The sequence below is a fragment of the Sus scrofa genome, chromosome 8 (assembly GCF_054392235.1).
Source record: "Sus scrofa isolate SSC_HxYL_T2T_F1_AM1 chromosome 8, Sscrofa_HxYL_maternal_Yorkshire_Landrace_v2.0, whole genome shotgun sequence".
Taxonomy (NCBI): Eukaryota; Metazoa; Chordata; class Mammalia; order Artiodactyla; family Suidae; genus Sus; species Sus scrofa.
The window spans coordinates 111,161,140-111,182,887 of NC_139390.1; the positions used below are offsets into that span (position 1 = coordinate 111,161,140).

Here is a 21,748-nt window from a genome sequence, read left to right on the forward strand (position 1 = left end):
CCTCCTAAGTTCTGCAGGATTTCCTGTTGTGGCTCATCGGGTTAGGAACCCAACTAGTACCCATGAGGATGCAGGTTCAATTCCTCGCCTTGCCCAGTGGGTTAAGAATCTGGCATTGCCATGAGCTGTGGTGTAGGTTGACAGACACAGCTTGGATTCGGCATTGCTGTAGCTGTGGTATAGGCCGGCAGCTGTAGGAGCTCTGATTCATCCCCTAGCATGGGAACTTCCATATGCTGCAGGTGTGGCCCTAAAAAAAAAAATTTAATTTTAAGATACTCTTCCTTTCTTCAAATATTCTGGAAATTAAAATAATAAGGAACAAATTTTGTCTTGTGAGCTTTTAAACTGACCCTGTTTTTTTTTTTTTTTTTTTTTTTTGGGGGGGGGTGTTTTTTGTCTTTTTAGGGCCGTGGCATATGGAAGTTCCCAGGCTAGGGGTCAAATTGGAGCTGCTGCAGCTGCCAGCCTACACCACGGCCACAACAACGCTGGATCCGAGCCATGTTTGTGATCTACACCACAGCTCATGGCAACGCTGGATCCCTAACCCAGTGATCGAGGCCAGGGATCGAACCTGCATCCTCATGGATGCTAGTCAGATTCATTTCCCTTGGACCACTATGGGAGCTCCCAATCTGGCCCTGATTTTTCAAAGCATTGAACTACATCAAAATACTCATGAAACTTAAAAACCCAAATGTTTTTAAGGAGCTATTTATATATAGAATTATAAAATCTTAGAGATGGAAAAAATTTTAGAGATCCTGCAATCGAGCTTGCATGAGGTTCGAGAGTTCCTTCTACAACACACCTGATAGGCATTGCAGTGGAAAAGCACAGGATGTGAAAACAGATAAACCTGGATTCTCCTGGTGAGTCTGCCACCTTACTGGCTGGGTGATTCTGGGCAATTTCTTAAGCTCTCTGAGCTTTAGATTCCTTATCAATTAGAAAAAATGAGGATAATTTAGTGGCGGAGTGGCACAATTCATCTACATTGCCAACCACAGTTGTTGACTACCCACTCCTTACCACAGCCTTGGCCTGACAACCTGCAGCCGATTTTGCCTGAAGTTATGGCAAGGACCAAGTAACCATACAGAGCAGAGTTCCCTCCATCTAGCACTGAGTCATCTTCTTTTTCTCTCCTCCCTTCCCCTCTCCTATTGCTGTACCTGGGAGCTTTGGATAGGAGATAGTGAGCCCCTCATGACTGAGGACAGGAGAACTTGCTGGAATAAAGTTGTGTGAATTAAATACATGTATTAAGGCCCTTAACACATTTGAAATTTCTAATATGTATGTTAGTTCTTTCTCTATCCCTTCCCCCAAGTTGTTGAAGCTTTCTTAAGTTAAACTGAAATTTACTATCTTGTAACTGCCATTCATTAGTCCTGTTTTTCTTTTTCACCAATGAAGACCTTTAATCTCTCATCCATATCAAACTTCCTCAAATATCCAGCTCTTCTACCTCCTCCCACTGGTAAATGTACAAACATATCTCCTCTTACAGAACCTCCAGACACCTCACCATCCTTTTTGTTTTAGAAATAAACTTTAGTGCATCAAAGGCCTGAAAACAATACTCTCAATGGGATCAAAGCTGTACTCAGTGGGTCCACCTCTCCCTTTGTTCTGTTTAAGCAGCCTCTAAGGTTTAAGCAGCCTCTGACTGATTTTGTCAATCCACCACACCATTCGTTCATTTAAATGTGAAGTTCAAACAAAAGTACTGGGATATTTCCCTGTGCTCCATAAATGTTTTGAGGATTTTACAATCATATTTGTTTTCATTTTAAAAAAGCTAATTAGCATTCAAAGTGCTTCAAAATTCTCCTTTAGTCTAGATCCCAAAATAAAAATGTTTTCATTACTGCCAGAGAGATTTCAGTTTGTTATTAGTAAGAACATTTTTGATTGGAGATAAGAGACTCTACCGCCCTACGGCCAAGGGAAGTCATACAATCCCTTTCCCCAGAGATAAGAAAAATCAGCCAAAGAATTTTGTACAGTCTCTAGATGATAAAATTGTATCATTCTATACCTAGAAATATTTATTCTCAGCCTTGATTAGAAGCAGAGGGCCAGATAAAATCACATCTCAAAGTCCTCTTTATTCTTCTATTTAAAAAACAAATTTAGAAGACTGTTTAAAGCAAATTATTTGCAACACGTTTTTAGAATGGCTGCCTGTGACGCACTCTGATCAGGAAGAGAGTTTGCTGCCACCTCCTGGGCCCCTAGAATAAAGTCATCAACATCAGCGCTTCAGGGCCTGTTCCTTCAGACAGGGCATCAAGAGCATTTGAAAGCAGGTGCTGTTTACAATTCTGGCTGTCCCTGATTGGATGAACTGGAAAACTATTCATGAGTTTTAAAGAATAAAGTCTACTTCAGTGTTTTTTGTTTTTTTGGCCACGTCCACCACATGTGGAAGTTCCTGGGCCAGGGATCGATCCCATGCCACAGCAGCAATCTAGCTACTACAGTGACAACACCAGATCCTTAACCCACTGTGCCACAAGGGAACTCCTGACTTCAGTGTTTTGTGTGTTAGAAAGTTGTTTTCAAAGTGCAGTTCACAACCATTGATATCAGAATCACCCGGGGTATATATATAAAAAACAAATTCCTGGGCCCCACCCAGAGCTACTAAATCAGAATTTCCCTGGGGAAAGGGGAATCAATTTTCCCTTGGGACCAAAAGTTGGAAAACTATATGTTAGGATACTCTGAGGGCAATAGTTTGCTAACACTAAATCCCTGTATATAAAGGCAATAACATTAGTTAGTGAATTGAAGTGTTAAATTTTAAATCAAAAGTTCTAAGTGATATATTTTGCTTTGCTCTTTATTTCAGTAATACCACCTGAAATGGATTGTAACATTTTGTTGGATATTTTATAATGTAGAATTCAAAATCTATTTAGCTCCTATTAAATTTACATGAAGGAATATAATTGACATCACTGATAAGCATTAACAAGTAGTCCAGGAGTTTTCATTGTGGCTCAGTGGGTTAAGAACCTGACTACTACCCATGAGGATGCTGGTTCAATCCCTGGCCCCATTCAGTGGGTTAACCATCCAGTGTTGCTCCAACCTTATGGTGTAGATCACAGATACGGCTCGGATCTGGCATTGCTGTGGCTGTGGGGTATGCCAGCAGCCACAACTCCAATTCAACTCTGGCCCAAGAGCTTCCATATACTGAGGGTACCGCTATTAAAAAAAAAAAAAAAAAAGTAGTCCAGTGGTCCAGACCGTCAATAAACTATAAGTATGATTAAAAAACAAACTTATTGTGTAGGGTTTGTATGATCCTTTAATTAGCATTTTATTTATATCAGTCCAGCCTTTTCCTTAGTGATTTTTAGCTCTAGAGGATGGTTTTGTGAACACTTCTTTATCAATCTGAGTTATGCTAGCAGAAAGAACTAATGCAATGCAAGAAAGAGACCTAGTTTTTTTCTTTTTAAGAAAAAAATGTAATTAAATGTCACAAAAGGAAAACTGAACTAAATAAATTTAACTGTATTTGAAACAAAGGCAATTTTGAATTCTGATAAAATTTTCAGAATCTCAATGTGTTGTGATTTTTTCTTTCTTCACAATCAGTCCTAATTTCTGCTTCTGACTCAGAGGATTCTAGAAGTACCAGAAAACCCACAAAAATTCCCTGGGTTTGAAGGGCAGCTGGAATTTTAGGTTCCTCCCTACATCAGTCACTCAGCTTCTGAGAAATGTTTTTCATCATTTGCCCTTCAAGCTGAGAGTTTGCTCTGTTCAGACAGAGGTTTCACTCTTTTCTGGTTGTAGAAACTGATCATGCTTCTCAGGAAAGGGGATCCATTACTCTAAAAGGGCCAGGTTGCTGACCCTTTGTCCTGGGATGGTGTTGGGGAGGAGGGATAAGAACAGCTGTCTGCTGTGCCATCAGAGGCCAGCCAGGTTCTGTCAGAGCCCCAACTGTTGCAGGCCTGAATATGGGTAGCCTTAAGGATTGGGTTGCCAACTGTTCCACTTTCTGTGTGCTAGGCCTAGAAAAGCTTCAATTATCTTACTACAACCTTGCTCAGGATACCAACTATCCTATTTGGAGAATATATTTCATTTATAAGCATTTTCTATAAGAATTCTTTCTATATTGCTAAGAATACCACACTCGTTCTCTTTAATATCGGTACTTTGAATTGAACATTGTCCCTTTGTAGTAGAGTCTGAAAATTTTTTTAAAAACACTTTTTACCAGTCTTTTTGAACCCCGTCTCATTTTTGTATACCACTCCAATAATGCTAGTACAATAGATGGAGACAAAAAAGAAAATTGACCAACAGGCTGAATATAGAGGAATATAGACATATAAACTTCAGTAAGAAGAAACAGTAGAGGAGAAACAAAGATCTCTCAGCAAAAAAGACTCCTGGGGATAGATTATTCCTCATGTCAATATGAGATTTGTTCAGATACTGCTTCTGCTTTTTCTATTTTAGTTCTGTTAGATACTTTAAATTGGAATTCATATTAACAGAAAAAAAACAAAAGAACTTGTTTAATTATTGCTTTTGAAATAGAGCTATTGTTTATTGGATGCCCTTTACAAGAATATTAATAGCTAATATATGGTGAATGCTTTCTATATGCCAGGCACTGTTCTATACACATAACACATATTGGTTTGTTTTAATCTTCACAATTTGTGAGGTATGCCTGTTATTCTCTCCATTTCCCAGCAGAGAGTACTGAGACACAGAAAGGCTGAATTATTTGCCTAAAATCTCCCTGTTGGCAAGAGGCAGCTTGGAATTCAGCTGTAGGCATTTGACCCAAGTCCACACACTTACCCACTGCAAAATGATGCCTCTGTAGGCTTGGTGTTTATGTGGAATCCAGTCATGGGTTGATTCCATTTAAGAAATGGTTACATTTTGCTTTCCCTAAATCCAATGATGACTTTTTTTTTAATTTAAATATTTGAGGGAACAATTTTTCCCTATTGTTGTTACTAAAATTTGAGGAGTTTCTCATCACTATTCTTTTTTTCCTTAATTTACCTGGTATAAATTAGCACAGCTATAGTAATATATGACAGCTCAAAGTGGGTGTTGAGGAACTTGCTCTAATACATTACAGATATTCCTTCAACGGTAAGTAACTAGCAAAATGTTAGGCCTCGCCCTATCATTTGAGTTAAAAGCAAATAGGCTAACAGAAATAAAGACAACAGCCTTTCTCCCTTCCCTTCCACCTGTTTAAGAGTGTCTATCATTTGGGGCTACCAAAGTTATAAAAAGCTTTTCCAACATTTCATACTTTGATTTAGAAGGCTTAAAGTAACTTTTGAGTTATTTCTGAAACAGGTTAAAACTGACTGCCTCTGATGGGCAATTCCTTTCATATGTGACCCTTGTCTTCTTGTCATCAAGAAAGGTGTGTAACCTTGTGATTAGAGAATGGCTTTGGAGGCTGACTGTTGGGTCTTGAGTTTTAGGCCCATCACTTTAGACAAGTTCCTTGATTTTATTTTCTCATCTGTAAAGTAGAATGATAATATGCTTCACACACTAGTCATTTTGTGATGCCTAAAAACGTTAACTTTTGTTAAGTATTTAGAATGGCACATAGCACATAGTAAGCCCTCATAATGATCACTTTATAAGTGGCTCTACGATTTTTAAATTAAGGCAGTGAAGCTCTGCAAATATAAGAGGTTTTTAAAATTGACTTAGAAGTTCACATCTACTTTCTTTGAGGTTAGTGATGAGAATATTCAAACCTATGTTTAGAATCCATTACACTATTTCCTCAGGAGATGTTTTTAAAATGACAATGAGACATAGTTTAAGAGGGGAGCAAAACTACCGAAAGTGCATAGGATATAAAAATTTCCTTTCTAGGGAGTTTTTGACATAAATACTTGTTGAGAAACCTTCCACTGAAAACACTGCAGCAGCAAAGGTTTGCTGCCTCATTCATGTCCAGGGTGAATGCTAGATCATCCAGGAGAGACTTTAAAAATTCAAATGATGACTACTTTTTGGATGTATTTTGAAACACTGAAAACTTGTGACTTAGCATTATTCTGTTTAGAATTATTCTTATGGAAATAGCTCAAGTTATTGGTTTAGTAGCAAGTCAAGCTGAGTGCTCATTCACTACTTGATAAGAAAGTTCTCAGAATTACTTTTAGTCAGAAAGGCATGAAGCCAAGGGGAGAACTTCCTTTTATGTAGCGCCTTTGATTTTTTTTTTTTTTAATGACATTCCTTCCCACACCCAGCCCACGAATATCCCCTTTTCACCCTGAAATAAGAAAATGAAAGAAGTTGGGGGAACTCACACATAATTACTGATAAAGCCACAATTTCTATTTATTAATACAGGTGCTTTCTCAGAGACTGGTTTTCATTTCCAACATACTAACATAGCATCTGATTTTATGAGCAATCTTATGAAAATGGTGGGATCCTTTCTAATGTCACTCAGTATGGTCAAAACCATCCATTAATGAGATGCAGAGTAGGCTCTTGGTGGATAGTTTGGTGAACAAACAATTAACAGGACTCAAGTAATGGGATTCTGGGGTATAATGAGACTGTGAAAACCACATGGTACTGAAGGGAAAGCCTGGGCTTGGGCGTCAGATAAATATGTATGTCTAACCCTAGCCCACTACTTAAAAGCTTAGTGATTGTCAGACAAGTTGGTTAGCCTCTCTGAGCTTCAGATATCTCATCTGCAAAATGGAAATAATAATACCTCACTTTCAGGGTAATTCTGAGAAGTAAATGAAATCATAGTATAATTAGTTAAGGTCATAGGTCTAGACCCAATCCAAGGTCTGCTGCTTAATCCAAGGTCACTGTGTGATCTTGGGCAAGATATACAGCCTCTTTGTACCTCAGAATCCCATCTATAACCTATAAACTGAGGAGAATGATGGTACCTATCTCACAAGGACTACTGATAAAAAAAGATAATCTATGGTAGTTGCCAGAGGAGTCGTGGGGGGGTGGGCAAAATGAGTGAAAGTGGTCAAAAGTACAAGCTTCTGGTTATAAGATAAATAAGTCCTGGGAAATGTATAGCATGGTGACTATAGTTAACAATACCAAACTGTATATTTGAAAGTTGCTAAGAGAGTAGATCTTAAAAGTTCTCATTGTAAGAAAAAAAAAATGTGTAACTATGTGTGATAATGGATGTTAACTACACTTGTGAAGTCAATTTGTAATATATACTAGTATCAAATCATTACATTGTACACCTAAAACTAATATAATGTTATCATCATTTTAAAAAAGAGAGATAATCTATGAAGATACTTGGCACAATTCAGGGCTCAAAGTTTGTGCTCCATTAATGTCAGCTATTGTTATAATTTATGGAAAGTATTTAAAACCATTAGTGGCTTTTAGTAGAAACTGAATACCTCAACCACCCACCCTACCTCCTGCCTTCTCCTTAGATTTCATGAGGTTGTTTGAAAGGTTGCCACAGATTCCATCCTCACATGGCCATGTCAGCCTGACTAGGACCATAATCTTGACTCGGAGCCTTTGGGTGGTCTTGAAAACAGTTTATTTCACTAAATAAAGATATCAAAGATTCTCCCTGACTTCTAAAATGATTCCTGAAAAACCAAAATACTTTTGCTCTTTGATATTTACTTCCAAGAAGAAAAGTTTTCTGTTTATTCCTAAAATGTGAATTTCTTTTCAACTTAGAGCTAACTGCAATTCTTTGTTTGTTTCCATGAACAACTACTAATAGTTATCAAGGTGCTCAAGAAGTCAGGGCTATGAAAGCTGGAGTCCTCCAGGGTGTAAATGTTATTTTAAGTGTTATTATTATTATTGGGTAGAAGAAGAAGGGTAGTCTGGAAAGTAGGTGCTTGTGATTATTTTTATTAGGGACTATGAATATGTATTTCACCAGTCATAAAGCACACATAATTTAGATAAACATATCAAGAATGAGGTATAAAGAGAGGTAAACATGAGGAACTTTATATTTAGAACCATTTAGAATGAAAACTTAAGAAATTCTGTGTATCACTAACAAATGATTATTTAAACTATACGACCCTATAGAGATCTTTTTTCTTTTTATACTTGAGAAACACTTTATTAGCTGGCAAAACTCTGCTAAATATCAGGAGTCTGAGAAGTATCTGACAGGATTTGATGTATTTTTTTAATTTAATTTTTATTTTATATTGGAGGATAGTTGTGTTAGAATTTGATATTTTTAAATTAAATTTCTCTTTATTCAGTTGCCTCTGAGTAGTAAGTTCTATGATTATCAAGTGCCAAATGATAATTTAGTATACAAATATACATACCTTAGAAAAATTTCTTTTAATGTAAGAAACTGGCTGAACCTATTAAAATTAAGGAAAGGATAGTCTGATTTGGGGGCTTCTGTATTGTATTGGCCGGATGCTCCATAGGATGTCCTATAATTTTTCTATTTATTTACTTTTTATTCAGACTGGTCTCTTTTAGCAATTTTGCCTGGTGTTTAGGTCCTGTGGGAATTTACTAGCTTGTTTTATGGCCTTTGGCCAATCCTGGTGGGAAGTCTAGAGAAGAATTCAATTCTGCTTTTTCCCAGAATACTTGTTGACAAACTCAGAAGCACTGAAGTGTTACACGAGTCTTTGTGTCCCCCAGAGTCCAGTGATAAGGGGACATGAGGCCAGCAAGGCAGAGTGCTTCTGGGAATATAATGTTGGCTCTCAGAATTTACATATCTTTCTCATGAACCCTTAACAATTTTTAAAACAAACTGAACAACTCTGATTCTATGAGGGAATGAGAACACAGCCCACAACTTCCCTCTGGAAACATTTTAAGCATTTAGCTTTTCGGAAAACAATCACTTCTTTTTGATGACCATGACTTCAAATACCCTTCCTGCCAGGCTGGTGGTGACTCATATAAAAGAGCAATGGATTTCAGGAATTCAGCCCTAGAATATGGGTACTTGCAGGTTCTTGAATTTATAACTGGATGAAATGATACACAGTGACAGACTTTTGTTTGAAAGAGTAAATCCAAACTCAGACACTAACAGCCAAATGTCTTTGTATGTTTTCAAGAGACTTCTGTGAAAGTGCTAAAGTCAGAATGTTTGATAGTCCTGTCAGCAGCAAGTAGCACTCGAATTTTTTTAAACTAGTAACTGTTAACAAAATAATGGTCCCACATAAGTTAGCATACCCCCCTTTAATCATTTGTTTTTGTCATCTAGATGTGACTCTTGCTGCCAGGCTAGAATTCAGCTATGTGATAGTATTCAGTTGCCCTAGGAAACCTACTTTTTGAAAGGGATCAGCCCTGTCTAGAAGAGTTAAAGAATTCTGGATTACTTTTAAGAACTACTGTAACTGAGATCAGTTTTTCTATAGTTAAAATGAGTTGCTTCTTGTGAAGATTAAATGAGAAACATGTTATCATTAACAATCATACTAGATATATTTTGAAGTACAAACTTTTACATGCTCCAGAAGGACGACCCCAATGTATCTTATAAAACATATTCCTAAAAATGTATGTGTTAATGCAGAAACAGTGTGATTTTTTTCCTCTCTCAAAGCAGAAAGTGTTTATTATTGAAATATTAGAAACAAAACTGTTCTAAGATTAAAGTGGCAATGCTCAGAATCACAGTCTTACTAGTTTTATGAATCAATAAGCTCTCCTATAAGACTGAGAAGAATATGTGTAGTTACACTTACATAGTATCTTTCTTCCTAGAATATCTAGTGCTGTGCATACTCACTATGGCACAACATTCCAGGAAGAGAGGTTTGAGACATCATTAAGGGGAAACTGGTGGAAAGAAATTTGCATGAGGTCCTGCAATAAGTCAGTGACTATGATTATATTTTATTTATATGTCAGTGCCTATAAACCATGGAGTGGATTCCTTGGGATAACCTAACACAAGCTCTAGGTAAATACTTGTTGCTATTTTGTTGATGATGAAAACTTGACTTCATAGGTGCTCTGCCTAGAAATTAAGCTAACAAAGGACAAGGGAAAAGGCAGGATTGCAAAAACTAAACAAAAACTGCCTCCTCATAACCTCAACCAGCCAACCAACCAATCCAAAGATCTGCCACCACAACAAAGCCAACAACACCCAGAATTCAAAGGGTGCCCAGTGGGAAGGAAGCTGAAGTCATGAGCCCTAAGTCTCCCACCTGCCACAATGACATCATTTCCATAACTCCAACCTGAAAAGTAGTATAGCTTATTGTGCATATAAGTTCCCAGGGGCTCCCTGATTCAAAAGAAGAGGCAAAGAAATCCCTCTTTCTCCAGGGTGCCTTCTCTCTCCCATGCCCCTATCCCTTGGGGTAAGATTAGACTCTGCAGTGGATACAATTTTGGAGGATTCCCACACCTTTTCCATAATTTGGGACTGTATAGTCTCAGATGGGCCCTCTACTACCAGCTCATAGTCAAAGTTGTGGATGTTTTGACTGCGTGCCTGACATGTTTCTTAGAAGCTTTTCGGGAACCCCACAACAATCCCAGCATGTTAGTTGTGTCTTTAGTCATCAATTCGCAACAGTGACTCTGCTAAGATGGCCACCTGTCCAATGGGAAATGGACCAAAAGCACTTCTCATTCTTGCATACCACAAACCACTGGACAACTGGGAATACTTGTGGGTGATTACCATTCTAGGCTACTTTTGAACTAGTGATCTCAAATTGACTACCATATGTTCCATTGTCTTCCTTCAAATTCATGCTGTTCTTTAAATGCTATGTTAAGAATGTAAAGTTATAAAAAATGATCTCCTTTCCTGCTTCACCTTAAGATGCCTTTTTTTGGTTGTTCTATTAGAAAAGAATGCAAAATGCCCAGCATTCAACAGACTTCCTTTGAAGGGAATAAGCAGTACAAACAATAGTGTTATATAATGGAAAGAGTGCTTTTTCCTTTATCCTGGATGAATCTTCCTAATTGATTTCCCAAAAAAGCAAATAAGAATCCAAGCTACATCCTGTGGTTCTAAGCTCTAGGTAAATTGCCACCAAAGGTAACAGAAGATTTTCCAGAGAAAAAGCAGAAGAATAAACCCCATTGTTCTGTAGCTGACTTAATTCTCCTCTGTTATGTCACAGAAATACCTATTGTTTGTAGTTTTACAATGTACAGAGAAATGGAAATGCTCACAAAAAAAAGAAATTCATATGTTTTGGAAGCAATAAAAGAGAAACATCAGAGAAATAACTTAGGTCAGAATAGGTCATACAGGGAAGTTTTTTTTTTAATATGTACATTAAACAGATAAAGAAGAAAATAATATTTTAATAGGATAGTGAAAAATATAGCAGATTGACAGTGACAGCAGAAAAAGAACAGGAATACAGATATTTTCAGAGGATGAAAATGGTACCATGTACCCTCACACCAGGCAAGCTTTTATGAGAGGTCTCTAGGTTTATCTCTTGAATCAAGTAGATGGTTTTCCTTGGAGCTGTCAAAAATGCTTTGTGGTTCTCTACATTAATTCATGTTGAATATTTTCCATGGTTGGTCAGACCTGGACTTAAAATAGATATGATAAAGGTCTTCAGGTTTACTGTCAGTAACATTATTAACTTCAGAGCCAGCTGGATGACTGCATGGTGTGTAACCAATCCAAATTTACAAGGTAACCTTGCCTGAATCCTTCTGGTCCATCAAATATAAATAATAAAGTGAAGGTGTGAGAATAGAATTGCAAGGAACAGCAGGAGCAGTTTTCAGAAAGCAAAACAAACACAAGAAAAAAATCTGTGAGGTCACTCAGAAATGATGCTAATAATGGTGTCCTCACCCTACAGTCTCCACTCATCCGGGGTTCCTTATGCTTTGCAATCAGCCTCTGGAGTCAGTAGCCCTTCACACCCAAATCATGTGGTTTCCCAAGGGAAAAGAATAGTTACTTGTACCTTTATCTGCAGCCTGTTCACCTTTTTTTACATTACTCCATTATACTCTACCACTTGCCTCAGCTGAGGAAAACAAACTTAGGTTTTCATGGGCAACTGGAGATGTTGTCACTTAGTTTCTTTAGTAAATGGGGAGAGAGGATGGTACTCAATCTCTAAGGATAATTTCTCTGCCCCACCCACCTTATTTAAGTCTTCTAAAATGAGCTTATATATGTAAAACATCTGGCAAGGAGCCTGGTACACAATAAGTGCTCCGTAATTGTTACTTCCCTCTTTCTTACCTAGCTTACTAAACTATGTACATTCCAACAATCCCCAAAGTACCTTCTCTTCTACATCAAACAAGTGGCTGAGGTTGACAGACCAGAACTGATCCCTGTCCTTGATAAATTTCTTATCCCTTAACATTAGAAATATATATAAAGCACTACCTAAAAAGGAAATATCAGTCAATATGTGTTATATTTTCACTACATTTGAACCTTTTTCACCGCGGGAACACAGCTGTTATGTTATGTAAAGACTATGTCCTAATGTTGATAACACTGATCACTGCCTTTCTTGTGGCTAAAGCATAAACCCTAAGTATCCTGCTTACTTAATACAATGGCCCATGTCTATTTGGGGGTGCTCCCGGATTTTTAAGTGTGCAAAGAAAATAAATATGTTAAGTCAATCTGAGTTAGATTTTTTGACTCAGTAAAAATATTCTGCTTCTTGGACCCAGATTGGGAGGTGACATCTGAAATTAAGTAAGTTGAGGACTTGCTAGGCATTCTCAGGGACTCAAGTAACACTGCAAACAATTCATTTCAAGCAAAGTGGACACTCAGCTTCAGCTACAAGATTACTCTTCTACAACAGATGGTTTCCACACCTGAACTGTGACACCACTTTTCTTGGCTGAGAACTTTGGCCTTGGTGCTACAAGGTAAGATGGTGAGGCTGATTCTTGCTTTGGCGAGGTGGGAATGGCCACAGGCACTGGGGAGGCACTGACTGGTGAGGTGGCCTCAGCAAAGAAGGAAGGCGGAGAGGTATAGGCTGGTACTGAGTACACGGACGAGGCTTGCACATTAGTGGGCGAGCCAGCATTCACTGGCCGAGGAGGAAGAGCTTGCTTCATGCCTGGCACTGAACTGACCTTGACTGATGCCTTTGGGGGGAGGCCATCCTTTGAATCTGGAGGTTGGAAAGTAAACAAGGACGCATTTAGCTGATACGGTTGGTGCTTCATTACATCCAAAGCATTGAGGGGTTTCTTGCCCTTTTTCTTGCTTGTTTTAGAGGCCTGCGGGGCTGATGGCTGAGACTTGACAGCAGCCAGTGGGTAGGAAGGGGAATGGATAGGATTGTAGGCCACAGGAGGAGGTGCTCGAACGTTGGAGGAGTACTTCCAGCCAGCTGGTAGAGATGGAGTGGGAGACTGTGCACGAGCAGCGTGAGCTTGCACCGTGTCTGAATCCACCACATACTTCTCCATCCTAGACTGCCTTTTAGCAAAGAGCTGGGCTCCTTTCCCGCTCATTCCGGGAAGCTCATTGGATGGTCCCACTGCACCAGCATGAGCAGCATTTACTGTTGGTGTGGGAGCTGCTGGCTTGGGAGTGTAGTTCAGAGTGGCTACTGATGCTTGTGGTCCTTTGAAGGGACCAGCCAGGTTCAAAGCACTTGCAGGCCGGGCAGGAGGATAAGAAGGCTGGGCTATTTTGATGGAGGAGACAACGGTGCCCTGTGATGGACTGGATGTGGGAAAGGCAGGAGGTTGGGTTGGAGCCACTCCTGGCGACCAGACTGGAGAAACTGGAGTTACTGGTTGGGAGGATGAGGACTTGACAGCAGGCTTCGGAGCAACAGGAGGTGGGGTCTTTTGTTTTGTAGAGGAGCCTTGCATGAAATTACAAGCCTCTGCTCCTAAACTGAGGTAGTCTTCTTCCGGTCCAGAATCACCTCCAGCTCCAGTGCCTTTTTTTCCTTCTGAATTTTGAAGAAGTGACAAGAGTTCAGGATTTGGGCTTACTTTGGGCTCTTTAAAAGTGAACATGGGTTTTGTTGTGCTTCTCCTTTTAGCCTCCTGCAATATTCCTGTTCTTTTTGCTGGTACTGCGATCCTTTCATCCCGAGAAGCTATTCTTTCAGATGAATCATAAAAGGCTGGTTGGGACCATGGGACAGGCTGGGGCCATGGAGGGGGCTGTGCTGGGCCAGCTACTGGACTTGACACTGCCCTAGAGAAGGGTTCTGGTGGGGGTGTGACTGCAGAATAAGGTGGAGGTGCAGGAAAGTCAGCGATGGGACTTGTCATGTTTCGGGTTGGAGAGAAGGGCGTTGCTGGCTGGTTCACAGACCCTGGGAAGGGTTTGGCCGTTCTATTCATAGGGGTCATTCTCTGAGCATCTGCCGTCTCAGACATCCCGGTGAAGCCATTCTGTTGAGTCATATGGCCAAGACCTGGGCTCACCTCAATGTAGCTTTTGCTCACAGAGCTCTGCACTCTCACCGATTCTTCTTCCTTCCTTTGGTAGGATGTCATGGTTCTCAAGCCATCCATCTGGGCAGCATTTGGTTCTCTGCTTGGCACTCCACCCACCCTTTCCTCCTCTTTTTGGGCTGTAATCTGATCCATTCTCTCCCTCCTCTTGGCAAACATGAGGGCTCCCTTGCCTGTGGTGTCTGGCAACATCTCCATCTTATCCCCTCTGTTCAGTTTCTTTTCAATTTCCACTAGTCCAGAATCCCAATCAAAGTTCACAACTTGTGTGTTGTCGTCAATATCAGACAATAACTCTTCATCTACCTCTGATTCGCTTGCACCCAGAAATGCTACTTCACATGTATCTTCTTTGTCCCCTTCTTCCTCCTCCTCGTCGGCCTCTCGCTCAAGTTCACCGGTCCCGTAGCTGACTAGGGTGTATTTCCTGGCCCTCCGACGACGCTTCTTAAACATCAACACCCCCTTGGAGTTGGGGTTGGGGGCATCTGTTAGAAGGAGGGCAATGCTTTTGCATTTAGACTTTGCTTCTTTCACCTGCTTTTCTGATAGGCTTTCACTCCTTCTGAGCCCTAGGGAAAGTATAAAAATTATATTGAGTTGAGGAGTTCAAGTAAGACTCCATACCAACCCAGAAATCGACTGGGGGAAAATGAATATGGAAAAAACATGTTTACAATTGGGTACCAAATTTTGAAACAATCCAACTCTTTTCTCTTTCTTATTTATTTTAAAATACATATTTCTATAATAATATATATGATGATATGATAGAATATATATAATTTGTGTGTATACAGTATTTCATTTCATTTTTTCATGTATACCCATGTTAATTAGAATATATATTTCAGAATTTGTTTCTGTATGGATTCTTATACTTTAACAATAAACACTGGCTAGTAAATGTTGGTTAATAAGATGTAATTAAAATTACAAAAGAAATAATTTAAGGACATAATATTTTCAGAAAACAAGTTAAGACACGCCTTGCATTTCCACATTAAAAAAAAAAAAAAGTCAATGTTTCCAAGCATTTAAAAAAAGCAAAAGAGGGAAGAAAAAATATTTACCTAAATGTTTTAATGTAATAAGTTTAAATATTTGTTTTCTTTTTTTCTTTTGACTTTGACATTCTCTCAGTCTTTGCACTCACAGATACTGAATTAATATAAATTTTAAAAACTGAATGAATGAAGGTACTGAATAAATAATAATTCAGAATACAAGACTATTGTGAATACATTTATGAAATTTTAGTTACAGGATTGTCTAGATAAATTTGTAAATGTATAGGTAAATGTATACCTTGGAAATATATTACTACTTCAGTTGCAGCAAGAATAAGTGTAAATCATGGGAAAATTTAAAAATTGTATGACTAATGACCCTTTTAACTGTGGGTAAAAGCTGATGAGGAAATTAAGTCATGTAAAATCAAAGCTTGACAATTTTAAAATAACAAAAATACATTTTTAAATTTTATTATTATTGTTATAAGAAATTGGTGGCAAATTAGTTTATAGCACCAGCTAATTATAATCACGTATTCAATGATAAAAGAACATGATTCACCAATAAGTTTAAATTCCTCAAAATAGTTAAATGGAAATTTCAGAAAAAAATGTAAATATGTTTTTGATTGAAAATTATTTCTTTCTGTCACCAGAAACAAGATTTAATGGTTAATTTTTTTAATAAAATAAAATCAGAATAGTTTTATAACAAAGTTACAAATATTCACTGCTAATCAAATTTTATTTAGAGACAGTAGTAAAAAGCATGGTCATCCCTAAAAGTAATTCCTTTTTTGAATAGTGTTATACAATTACTATTAAATTGACAGTCACAGTTGCACAGTTGTTGCTAACTTCACTGCCAACATGTGAAGTATGTGAGTGCTGCCTTAATACACTTGTTTAATATGCTATAAATGTGAAGATGCATACAGATGCTTAAAGTATAAGGAATGATTAATAGCACTTGCCAATTCAGCTACAAATGGTTATGCTAAAAATATGCTTTGAAAGGAATAACAATAGTTAGGAGACAATATTCTACTTTAAATAACTGAGTTTATGACTATCAGTCATTTACTCAAAATGACTGTATCAGTCATTTACTCAAGTGCCTTTGACAGTCAGTTTTTACCTCCTCAAATAAAGTTCCAAATTTGTTTTTTAAAAGTACATGAAAGAAAATAACAAAAATCATAAAATCTAACTACTATTCTTATCATCATTCTCCTTTCTATAATCCCAGTCCTGGGTTAAACAAAACACCATAAAAAGCCTGAATTTAAAATATATTTTGTGTTGGGGGACATTTAAATGCCTCCACTTGGCCCTGGAGATTGACTTCTGTGTCTAGAAGGTAGATGAAACGATTTGCAGTCTAGTGAAGACACACAAAACGGAGAGGATCATGTAACTGCTTAGTATTCCACATGTCCTTGTCTATCAAACTCACTTCTGCAAGCATCATCATGCTGCACAATGATTTTTTTCAAAATGAGGATCTGCTTTTAATATCAGTGGTGGAGCCTGTATTTTAAAGACACCTCTGAGCAGCAGACTCAACAGTTTTGACGTTTAAACTCAGAATCCATATGACTTCAAATACTTTCAGATGTTGTTTTAACATGAAATATCTCAATATTCTGAGAAGTCAAAAAGGCACATTAACAGTATTTTCTTTAACAGTTCCTGTGTCTTTGGGAATAAAAGAAAGTGCATTAAAAACACGCAAATTTATTAAAGTTCAAACATTATTACTCCCAATTCAGAAATTAGCGTTTTCCATAATTTCACATTTGTTATTTTGTGTACTAACAATTTTTTTAAAAAGCCAATGAAAGACATAAGAAAAATCTTAAAAAAAAAAAAAAATCCATGCAGGCTAAGCAACAGCAAAATGCCCTAAGCTCCCAAGCCCCTTGCGACAGCCCAGCTGTGATCCCCAGGCAGACTTACGTGCGTGGCGTGCTCTGTGCTTGTGAGGTCTGCTGTGATCCCTTTCAGAGCGTGGATCTTCTCCCTGCTCTGTGCCTTCTGATGAGACTGCAAAGGATACCAGAGAAGGAGGTGCTTCTGACTGCCCTCCTTCCACTGGAGAATCCACACACCCCTTTCCTGCCTGAAGCCTGCACCCTTCCGTCTTCTGCCTGTCAGAGCAGTTGAAGATCACTTCCACTCGGGGCAGTTCCGAATCTCCTGCTTCACTACCTTGGATCACTCTCAACTCTTGGCCACTGGAGATCTGAATTATCTTGCTGGACCTCAGAGCAGAGTCCCCTTTCTCACTAGTGGGGACTGAATTTATGCGGACAGTCCCATCATGTTGTAAATTTAGATCTGGGTCAGGAGACTTAGATTTTTCAGCTCCCAGGAGAGCCACTACAGGGGCACTAGCGCCCTTGTGTCTCTCTTGTGAAAGGGATAGTTGTAGCTCAACCACAGTGCCTGCTCGCCCCACTTCTGCATTGTCCCTTAAGATACCCTCCTCTGGTAAGTGTTCACTTTCCAAGTCAGATGTGTGAGGAGCCAGGCTTGCTTCTTCTTTTATGCTCCCAGAAACTCCAGTACCACGTGCTTGGTCCTCAGCTAGGGGAGCTCCACTCTTGACTGGGGCGATGTAGTACTCTCTGCACTGGCTCTTTGTGGCTGGTCGAATCTGTAGGGTGGTACTTTCCACATACCCCTCATGGGTGAGATGTTCATGGTTTTTGTTTTCAGTTTCAGTAATCAAAGTCTCACTTATTCCACTGGATGGTCTGCACGCAGAAAAAAAGAGTCCAGACAGTTAAATCAGAGGGTGTTATACCTGCCAAAGAACTTCCTGACACTTTTATGATGTCTAATACATGATGCAATTAAAATATTTCCTCCTAAATGTCAACTGCAATATATTTAAAAACGGAACTTGGCAACATGTTTATATTACTATTTAAAGATCTTCCAAATAAATGTGTCTTTTAAAGCAAAGCAAATTAAATATGCTCACAAAAGTTTATAAAATCGAAATCCATCCTACATTCAGCTCTAATTTTATTTTTAAAAGCACAGGTTATAGCCACATGGATGCCCTTCATCTATAATTATTGGGGTGGTTTCAAATAATTATGCTTTTTATAATATAGCACAGCATTTTAGGAGTTCTCGTCGTGGCTCAGCAGTTAACAGACCCGACTGGTATCCATGAGGACTTGGGTTCGATCCCTGGCCTCACTGAGTGGGTTAAGGATACGGCGTTGCCATGAGCTGTGGTGTGGATTACAGACATGGCTCAAATCCTGCATTGCTGTGGCTGTGGAATAGGCTGGCAGCTACAGCTCCTATTCGACTCCTATCCTGGAAACCTCCATATGCCCCGGGTAGCATAAAAAAACCCTCTATATCTGTATCTGTATCTGTATCTGTATCTGTATCTGTATCTGTATTTACATATCTACATATAGCACAGCATTTTAATGTCTTATTGACTAAGTTTAGGTCTGGATATTATAAATCCACATAAACATATTCAGCAGCTTCAGAGTAATATTAATATGCAGATAACTCAAGTAATCCTTTTAGAGGCTGTGCTTTCTTGAAAGGAATGAAATAGAAGCTGTTTTTTAAGCTCCAGTGAGCATGTGTTTTGTAATAAGTGGACCCCAGCCCAGTACTCTTGTGTAAAGAGAAATCCTTTCCATGCTGCAATGAATCATTGAGTCATGGAGTATTTATAATCTGAGATGTCTCCCCTTCTCTATTTGAACTTGTTTCTTGGACCATTTTCCTTATAGGATCTTCAAAGTCAAAGTGTTCCTTAATCTCTCAGCTAAGGAGCCCAGAGCTGTTCACCACAATCCTTTGATTTTGACCTTAACCATTCCCAGCTGGTTTTGCAAATTTGGATTTGCAAGAAGAAATATCAGTTAAGGGTTAAACAACTTCTTGCTAAAACTCTAATGTAAACTCTAACTGCTCTTAGAAGAGAAGCATCATCCACAGAACAGCTGTAGGAAACGCCTTCATTTCTTACATTTGTAAGTTTTTTTAAGAAGGAGCAGCATCTATGTCTATCTCAGCCCCTTTATTCCTCCTTCAAAATGTACTGTGACTAATGCATGATTGTCATTTGAAGGGACTGAGCCCCTACTTTTATTCTATTCAAGGGAATTTACCTTAGAATTTATGTAGCAGTAAAATTTAAGACTAATATTCAAAATAATTACTCTTCTATATGCTTTTGACTGCATTTAGCAAAATAAAAGTAAACAAAACACAATCAAATGAAATGCAGCTTTCTCTATGCAAGTAATCTATAAAGGTTGCTCCTAATACCAAAAAAAAAAAAAGTATAACATAGTATTTTAAAAACATGACAGCAAATTAGATTTTTCTTATATAGGAAATGATGAATATACTCTATGCAACTGAATTTGAGGGTATTAAAAGGCCAGAGAGTTTCAATTTAGGAAGGTCTTGAGATAGAAGTAGATTAAATCACTTTGGATTAGGTTAGCAATCAATTATGAAGCTGAGAGGAGAGTAGTTTGAATTCATTCCAGGCTTACAGAAGGTAATACAGGCAGTCGGGATGGGTCAGCTAAATGTTAACGAATTTATTGGTAACCAGAACAAAATGAATAGGTATACATGAATAAAAACCATAAAAGAACTAGAGGTGAAAGCTTTATGCCTTAAAACGCTCATTTCTACACAGTGCACATAGATACTCAGTTCCACAATTTATGTCATAATTTTATGTGTAAAAATGTAAAATCATTTAAATAAAATTCATAGTAATAGAGATCTAATGTTAAAGGAGGATTTTAAGACAGTCTGACCCAACCATCTCTGAGTCAGAGATAGTCCAGGAAACAATATTCGGATATCCTGATTGGTGATGGTGGTGGTGGTGGTGATGATTACCTTTCGGCTGATTTTAATTTGAGATTTCATTTTGACTCTCATCCTTTATTTACTTATTTTGTCAAAATAAAAACACTTGAGAAAATAATAATACTCATTATTCCAGTTATTAAAAGTAGCGGAGAACTAGTCAATTTAAATCATCAAGAATTTTCCCAATGACAAAACAAGACTAGTCTACAAGTGTGTTCTAAAGAAACTGACCTCATTAAATCAACAAAAATACAAAAAGGGAATTAAATAAGAAAAGGGTTTTCTCACATTTTGGATGTGATTTAACCTTAACAAAGATGAAACTCTTCAAATACTTCAGAGATTTATGCATAATAATGGCCAACACTGTGACGACACTCGGCAGCATTCCTATTAGATCCCTTTCAAAAGCAAATGGCAGCTTTATAAATAAGTAGGATCCCAGGGACTTAAACATTGGGCTTGAAGGGTAAATATTTAGATGGGAGATTCTGAGACTAATGCTAAGTTTCTTCTATTTTCACCAGATTTTGGCCAAAATGAGTTCAGATTTATACAGAAATGGAATGATATTGAGTAGGAATAATGCTGTGTGTAGTCTTTCTGCAGAGTTAAAGTAAAACCTGGAGATTATGAAATTCTGTGTGAAAAGCCCTCTCTTGTCTTTCTGAAGGCAGCTCCCTAGGAAGCCAGAGCTTTCTTGTGTGGATTCACTTAATGCCATGGTCAGGCCCTCACTTGCAAAGTTAGTATGGACTATAATACGATTTGCCCGTGGTAAGGATGTTGGTGCTATAGTTTTTTGTGATTACCCTCATTTTTTTTTTATGTTTAAGGTTCACTTTTGCATTTTTAAGCAATTCGATGTGGAGGGTGGTATTTGAACACATCAAATTGACAAGCGATTTGCATTGATAGTCCAAAAACTGTATTCTAACCATTGGCTTTTGCTCATATCCAAATAGTGGGATTTTTGGCAAACAGAAAGTAGGTTGCTATTAAGGGTTTTTTTCCCTTCTCCTAGGCATCCTCTTTCTATTCAAATAAATATTATACAATGTAACATTTTAACATTTAAACATTTTAAATTAATCTGTGAATCTAGGAATTATAATTTAGTTATCCTGACCTATCAAAAAATCTTGACCTAGCAGTATTAAATTACATTCAATATACTGAACTTCTTAAGGAAATAGTCTGAAATACTTAAGATTTTCAACAAGGTTCTTGAGAAAAAATCTTCAAGTTATTTCTCAACCAGAAAATTCAGTTAATTAGAATTGCCATTTTTTTTCTTTTCTTTTTTTTTTAAGGGCTGCACCTGTGGCATATGGAAGTTTCCAGGCTAAGGGTAGAATCGGAGCCACAGCCACAGCAACACCAGATCTGAGCCACATTTGTGA

The 21,748-nt window shown here is 38.0% G+C and overlaps 2 protein-coding genes across 16 annotated transcripts in view; one reads left to right on the plus strand and one right to left on the minus strand.

Moving 5' to 3' along the window:
* Positions 1–21,748, plus strand: part of SEC24D (SEC24 homolog D, COPII coat complex component) — a 445,620-nt gene that overhangs the window by 137,184 nt on the left and 286,688 nt on the right. The gene's annotated exons all lie outside the window — the stretch shown is intronic.
* The window catches only part of SYNPO2 (synaptopodin 2), a 166,538-nt gene that overhangs the window by 19,529 nt on the left and 125,261 nt on the right, over positions 1–21,748 (minus strand). For 6 of the 11 annotated variants that reach the window (XM_021100698.2, XM_084973053.1, XM_084973054.1 and 3 more), the window contains 2 exons: positions 17,427–18,226; positions 12,841–15,026 (listed from right to left, as the gene is read on the minus strand). In XM_021100698.2, coding sequence (XP_020956357.2) covers positions 12,841–15,026; positions 17,427–18,226 — 2,986 coding nt within the window. The remainder of the gene's footprint in view (positions 1–12,840; positions 15,027–17,426; positions 18,227–21,748) is intronic. The other 5 variants (XM_021100699.2, XM_084973058.1, XM_084973059.1 and 2 more) reach the window with 1 other exon arrangement.